The following is a 7379-nucleotide window of genomic DNA, read 5'->3' on the forward strand; positions in this document are numbered from 1 at the left end:
CTCGTATCATCCAAGGTGTCCGGGGCCCGAGAGATGGTGTCCAACACGGTGTCCAGTGCCAAGGACACGGTGGCCACCCGGATGACAGAGGCGGTGGACATGACCCGCGGCGCCGTGCAGAGCGGCGTGGACAAGACCAAGTCTGTGGTGACCAGTGGTGTCCACTCCGTCGTGGGCTCCAGCGTGGGCCAGATGGTGCTGAGCGGGGTGGACACGGTGCTGGGCAGGTCGGAGCAGTGGGCGGACAACCACCTGCCCATGACGGACGCCGAGCTGGGTGAGTGCAGCCTGCGGGCTTCGGAACCCTCCCTGGGCCTCCCAACGTGGCGCCTCTCTCAGCTTCCTGGCATCTGTCACTCTGTTCCTGCCACCTCCCCTCCTGTTCCCTGTAACCTCGGGCTCCTGCCCTGGCCCCCTACAAGCTGTCCTCCCCACAGCAGCCACCAGAGGGCATCTGTGAGCACCTGAGTCAGGGCCCGTCCCTTCTCTGCCCACAGCCCTCTGGGTCAAAGCCCAAGTCCTCCCTGCAGCCCACCAGGCCCCGCATGACCTGCCCTGTCACCTCCCCAACCTCCCCGCCTCCCTCTCTCCCCCTCCTCACTCTGCTCCAGCTGCACCGGCCTCCTCTCTGTGCCTCCAACATGCCAGGCACAGTCCAGCCCCAGGGCCTTTGCACAGGCTGTTTCTTCTACATGGCTTGTCCGTCCAGCTCAAATGCCACCTCCCCAGCGAGGCCTCTGGTCTCTGCAGTTGCCACCTCCTCCAGCCGTATCATGTCCTGACCCCTCCTCACTCCCCCCCACTCCCCACCCCACCCCCCGCTCTGTTTTTTCTCATCATCGATTCCCCATAGCAGAAGTTTCCGTCTTGGTCACTGCTGTGTTCCTGTGTCTAGCATGGGGTTTGGCGCTGAGCAGGTGCTCAAATCCCTGAATAAAATCACTCAGAAACAGCCTCTTCTCTGGCGTCTGCCCCTTTCCCCGCACCCGGGCATCTCGTAGTTGATGCGAATGTTCGTGGGGTCCGTGCTGTGTGCCAGGCTGTCTTCCAGGTTGTGAGGACACATTGTGAACATGGTTCTGTCCTCACAGAAGTCACTGAGCTCAGTGTACAAAAATCAACTAAAAGGAAAGATTTTGGCATTGGGGGGTAGCTCCATTTCTAAGGAGGTGATATTTGATTGGAACCGAAAGCATGTAGCCTAACGGTACTGTGTCGCTTGTCCTTTGAGCTTTCAAAGCCTGATTATTGCGTTTCCGCCCAACTCTGAGCTTCCTGAGACCTGGTTGGTCTGTTCCCTGCTGTTCCCTGGGTCCTTGCTGTGGAGCGTGGAAGCAGCCATAGACCATATATACCCAAATGGGCGTGGCTGTGTGCTAATAAAACTTTATTTACACAATCAATGGTGGGCCACATTTGGCCTGCAGGCTGTAGAATCTAATACAGTCTGCCGGGGAAGGGGATGTCATGGAAGAATCTTTGTTGGTCTGGTTGGTCTGTTCCCTGCTGTTCCCTGCGTTCCCAGGGGCAGTGCCTGCTGCTCCAGAGTGGGGGCTCAAACCGAGTAAGACTCGGCTGTGGGTCTTGGCGCCAAAGGCGTCAGGGCAGGCGGGGTCTTCTAGGAGGAAGGTGTTGATGGAGGCTTTGTAGGATTTCAAGAGAGCAGGAAGGGGCCACGCACGGTGGCTCACGCCTGTAATCCCAGCACTCTGGGAGGCCAAAGCGGGAGGATCGCTTGAGATCAGCAGTTCAAGAGCAGCCTGAGCAAGCGTGAGACCCTGTCTCTACTAAAAATAAAATAATTACCCGGGCATGGTGGTGGCACCTATAGTAGCTCCTCGGGAGGCTGAGGCAGGAGGATCGTTTGAGCCCAGGAGTTGGAGGCTGTGATGAGCTATGATGACACCACTGCACTCCAGCCTGGGTGACAGAGTGAGACCCTGTCTCAAAAATAAATAAGCAAATACGAAGAGAGCAGGAATGACAGCCGCGGCCGAGAATGGATCCATCTGACCGTTGATTTTCAAGGGTGATCGTTGTCTGCTGAGAATGAAATTACTGTGTGCGCCGGGGCTTAAGCTCCCGGGTTGCTTTTCGGGACAGGGTGTGGTGAACCGCGCCAGCGATGTTTGCTAGGTTTGCTCCTTGGGGCTGGGGCCAGGCGAGCAGCCGCCTCTCTGTCCTGCCTTGGGTCTCTGGCGCTTACCAAGGGCACAGCCCTTTCTGCGGGGCCCTGCCGGCTCCCCCGGGGTTGCCGGGACTCTGCCAGCCGTCCCTGGCCTAAATGACAAAGCTGCTTTCACTTCTGAGAGTGGGGGAGCTCCCAGGTTCCCAGAAGGCCCTGGAGGAGTGCTGGGTTTCAACAGGGTGGCTTCAAAGTGTGGCCAGTTTTGTGTTCGTTTTTGCAAACCCACCTTTGGTGGGGCAGTGGGGAAGAATCCATTTTTCTCGAAAAGTAGGCTTTTATTTTTGCTGTCTGTAAATATCTCAAGTGCTTGTTTTTTTGCATTCAGTTTTTTTTTTTTCTTTTCCGAGGCAGAGTCTCAAGTCCATCACCCCAGCTAGAGTGCAGTGGTGCGATCATAGATCACTGCGGCCTGGAGCACCTGGGCTCCAGCGATTCCCCCTGCCTCAGCCTCCTGAGTAGCTGGGACTACAGGCACACACCACCACGCCTGGCTAATTTTTGTACAGACGGGGGGATCTCGCTATGTTGCCCAGTCTGGCCTTGAACTCCTGGCCTCAAACAACCCTCCCATCTCTACTTCCCAAAGTGTTGGGATGATGGGCATGAGCCACCGTGCCCATCCTACGTTCAATTTTTTAAATGTCAGTGTACAAAGATTCTTCCATGACATCCCCTTTCCCGGCAGACTGTATTAGACTCTACAGCCTGCAGGCCAAATGTGGCCCACCACTTGATTGTGTAAATAAAGTTTTATTAGCACACAGCCACGCCCATTTGGGTATATAGGATCTATGGCTGCTTCCACGCTCCACAGCAGAGTTGAGTAGTCGAGAGATGGTATAGCCTGCAAAACCGAAAGCGTCTGCTGTCTGGCCTGAACAGAAAAAGTTTGCCGTTAGATCACAGTGTGTTCTTCCAGGATTTTGTAATGTTTATAGAAACAACTGACTTCCCCAAAGGAAGGCTTGTCTTGACTGAGCAACACGTCCACGGCTCTGCTTGTGGTATTTTGTTGTTTCATTGATGGCCGTGTTTCGTTTCTGGAGTGATACCTGACCCAGAATGAGATGCATAAATATATGACTAAAATTGAGATCTCACTTAATCATGAGAACAAGCCCACTTGTCCTGCCTGGCTGAGGCGTCCTCTTGCATTATCTTGGGTATACACTCGCACTCCCTGCTATTTGTTTATTTCGTATCCTTCTTGTTCTGTTTTGTTTTTTGTTTTTTGAGACAGGGTCTTGCTATATTGCCCAGGCTGATCTGGAACTCCTGGGCTCAAGCAATCCTCCTGCTTCAGCCTCCCCAGTACCACTGTGTATGTGATTGTATACGTGAGCTGTCATTGACCGAAATGTCGTGATTCACCGCAGGACCGTGCAATGAACCTGCGCGGTTGCATTCACGGGTCGTACAGAACCGGAAGTGAGGATCTGGCCCTCAGGCCATCGTTTGAGACCCTCACACCAGTCTAAGGCCCTGAATCCCGTGAGGTTCAGTTCCCTCCTCCCCATTTTGCAGATGGGGAAACTGAGGCAGGAGTCTTTTCCTCCCAGGCCTTAGTGGCATGTGAGCAGCACCGGGGTAGAAACTTGGGCGGCGCCATCCCAGTGACCGTCCGCATCAGGTGAGCCCCAGCTGCCAGGTTCCGGCCTTCACAGAGACTGTCCCCTTCCTCCCCGCAGCCCGCATCGCCACGTCCCTGGAGGGCTTCGACATCGCGTCGGTGCAGCAGCAGCGGCAGGAGCAGAGCTACTTCGTGCGCCTGGGCTCCCTCTCGGAGAGGCTGCGCCAGCACGCCCACCAGCACTCGCTGAGCAAGCTGCGGCTCTCCAGGCAGAGGGCCCAGGAGGCCCTGCTGCAGCTGTCGCAGGCCCTCAGCCTGGTGAGGCCCTCGGAGGGGGGCTCAGGGGACCTCCGGGTGGCCCGTCCCTCACTGTTCCGCAGGCCGGCCGGGCAGGTCCGCGTGGGCCCATCTCTGGCTGTGCACTGGTTTCTCAGGCCGCCATACGACATCGCACTGTCCCGGCAGCTTAGACGACACACATTTCTAGAGGCTGGAAGTTCAAGGTCAAGGTGTCCTTTTGAGGCCTCTGTTCTTGCTTTGCAGACGGCCGCCTTCTCCCTGTGTCTGCATGCGGTCGTCCCTCTGAGCGTCTGTGTCTGAGCCTCCTCTTACTGTGTTTTTCGGATTAGAGTCTTTTCGGATTAGAGGCCACCCTCATGGCTTCATTTTACTTTAATGACTTTTTTGTTTTTATTTTTATTTATATTAAATAATTATTTTTAGGCAGTGGATCTGTGTTGCCCAGGCTGGAGTGCAGTGGTATCGTCATAGCTCACTGCAGCCTTCAATTCCTGGGCTCAAGAGATCCTCCCACCTCAGTCTCCCGAGTAGCTGGAACCACAGGCACACTGTTAGTGACCTTTCTAAAGACTCTATCTCCAACCAGGTGCTGAGGCTCACATCTAACCTCAGCACTTTGGGAGGCTGAGGCAGAAGGATCATTTGAGGCCAGGAATTCAAGACTAGCCTGGGCAACATATCGAGACCCCATCTCTACAAAAAATAGAAAACTTAGCCAGGCGTGGTGGCGTGTGCCTCTCACTAAGCATCAGGTCCTCAAGGTCCATCCGCCTTGTAACCTGTGTCTGAATTTCCTTCCTTTTTAAGGCTGAGTGGTATTCTATTCTATTCTATTGCAATCCCTTTTTAAACCTCTGCCAAGGTGGGTGCATCTGCTCATGTCCCCTCGGCTGTAGCCAGTCACATGGCCAGGCACGGTGGCCAGGGGAGGAGAAATAGACCAAATGGGTAGAGAATGTGCCGCGACTTTCTTCGCACTGACGACCCTGGGCATGAGGGGGTCGATTTAACCAAAGCGCGCGGAGCCCACCATCCCCCTGACCGTGGAAACCCTGTATGAAAATGACACCCTCCCCCCCACTCCCTGTCCCAGACCGTCTCGTGGGTCAGATGACAGAGGGGTGTCCCAGGCTCCCTCTGCGATGTCACGGGCTCTGCTGGTTTCAGCGAAGCGCCGGCGGGCCCCTCTTTCTCTCAGTCCTCTCTCCTCTGTTCTAGATGGAAACTGTCAAGCAGGGAGTGGATCAGAAGCTGGTGGAAGGTCAGGAGAAGCTGCACCAGATGTGGCTCAGCTGGAACCAGAAGCAGGCCCAGGGCACGGAGAAGGACCCAGCCAAGCCAGAGGTATCCACTGCAGGGTGGGGTTGGGGGAGGTGGCCTGGGGTTCTTGGGGCTCCCGATGTCACCCTCCACACCTCTGCCTCAGAGGCCCACCTGCCTGGGATGCTTTCTCAGCCTCGCCTCCCAGTAACTGCTTTCAGGACGTGATGACGCCTCCTCCAGGAAGCCCGCCTTGATTTCTGCTCTCGGGTGTGGGTGTGGCTTCTGTATCGGAGGCTATTTGATAGTGACGTGACTCAGCCCGCTAAGTGCTGAGCTGTGTCTCAGTGACCTGCAGCCTCGAATTATTCCCTCTGCAATCCCAGAGTACCCTCTAATCCTCCATTTTCACCCACTGGGGTCCTAGCAGCAGCTTCCTGCTAGCGTTCTCTGGCCCCTCTGCTCTCTGCCAGGCGTCGGCCTCTTGTGCTGCGCGCTGATGGGTTTTGCCACCTGCAGCGCTTCTCAGCTTACCCTCTCCAGGCCGCGGTTTCCCCATCTGGAGAAGGATGTAGGACCTTCTATAGGGTGGTTAAGATTAAATGGGTTCCAGCTACTCGGGAGGCTGAGGCAGGAGGATCGATCGCTGTAGCCCAGGAGTTGGAGGCGGCAGTGAGCTATGATGACACCACTGCACTCCATCCTGGGTGACAGAGCGAGACCCTGTCTCAAAAACAATAAAAAACGACACACACAGCCAGTATTGTGAGCCACTGCATTAGAGTTTTGCCTGGGGAATTTTCCCCAAGATTAGATCTGTTGCCCCACCGGAAACAAATGGTTCTGATCAGCCCCACCTGGCTCTCTTCTCAGCAGGTCGAGTCCCGGGCGCTCACCATGTTCCGCGACATTGCCCGGCAGCTGCAGGCCACCTGCGTCTCCCTGGGGTCCAGCATCCAGGGACTGCCCACCAACGTGAAGGACCAGGTGCAGCACGCCCGCCGCCAGGTGGAAGACCTCCAAGCCACCTTTTCCGGCGTCCACTCCTTCCAAGAGCTGTCCAGCGGCCTCCTGACCCAGAGCCGGGAGGGGGTCGCCAAGGCCCGAGAGGCCCTCGACCACGTGGTTGAGTACGTGGCCCAGAACACACCCCTCACGTGGCTCGTGGGACCTTTTGCCCCCGGAATCACTGAAAAAGCCCCAGAAGAGAAGCAGTAGAGAGAGAGGAAAGGGTTTAGGGGGCTCTGTCCTTTTCTAGGGGGGCCGGCAGCAGTAGCATATTCCTCATTTTAAACCAACTTTTCCTAAGCGCTCCTCCCAGCCATCTTAGCTACCAACTTGGGAAACTGAGGCTCTCAAAACCAGGATGTCGCATTCGCTGTAAGGGCAGACCGACCAGAAGCTTTTCGTACTTTTGAGCTACCTCTTTTTAAAGGAGTGGCTCCTCCCATCGCCAGGGAGAGATCGCGGCAGCTGGAGCGAGAGCGTGGGGACAGGGCAAACGCAAAGAAACAAAGCACGGGGACGTCCCCCACCTGACCAGTCTCTTTCCCCCTGTGAGCTTGAAGGAAGCTTGTGCGAAGCCTCACCCCATCGGCCAGTAGAGAGAGGTTTTTGGATAAGTATTTTTTCTGGATGGTTCCAAAAAAAAAAAATTTTTTTTCCTTCCTAAAAATCACAGATGCAGTTGCTATAGCCCACTTCCTTTTCTATGCCAAGATCCCCGATTTCAGCCTTTATAGCTAATGGACTTGAACTTCTGGTCTGAGCAGTGGGGCCTCCTGGGGATGGGGTGGCTGTTAAGAGAATATTCGTTCTAGAGCAGAAATGTGCTGAGGCCTGTCTGGTGTTCATTATTGCCTTAATAAATTTTACCTGCAGCTACATACAAGCTGTGTGTGTGTGTGTGTGTGTGTGTGTGTCTGTCTGTCTTAGTCCATTCCTGCTGCCATAACAAAAGCGCCTTAGGCTGGGTAATTTATAAGCAACAGAAATTTATTGTTCATGGCTGGGCACAGTGGCTCATGCCTGTAATCCTAGCAATCTTGGAGGCTGAGGCAG

The 7379-nt window shown here is 55.2% G+C and overlaps 1 protein-coding gene across 1 annotated transcript in view; it reads left to right on the forward strand.

Moving 5' to 3' along the window:
* Window positions 1-7192, forward strand: part of PLIN3 (perilipin 3) — an 11724-nt gene extending 4532 nt beyond the window's left edge. The window contains exons 5-8 of the mRNA XM_012646231.1: window positions 1-277; window positions 3877-4076; window positions 5277-5402; window positions 6195-7192. The exon at window positions 1-277 is cut by the window's left edge and continues 19 nt beyond it. Of these exons, the coding sequence (XP_012501685.1) occupies window positions 1-277; window positions 3877-4076; window positions 5277-5402; window positions 6195-6536 (945 nt within the window). The 3' untranslated portion in view covers window positions 6537-7192. The remainder of the gene's footprint in view (window positions 278-3876; window positions 4077-5276; window positions 5403-6194) is intronic.
* The last annotated feature ends 187 nt before the right edge of the window (window positions 7193-7379 follow it).

The sequence above is a fragment of the Propithecus coquereli genome, unplaced genomic scaffold (genome assembly GCF_000956105.1).
Source record: "Propithecus coquereli isolate 6110/MARCELLA unplaced genomic scaffold, Pcoq_1.0 Scaffold241, whole genome shotgun sequence".
Lineage (NCBI taxonomy): Eukaryota > Metazoa > Chordata > Mammalia > Primates > Indriidae > Propithecus > Propithecus coquereli.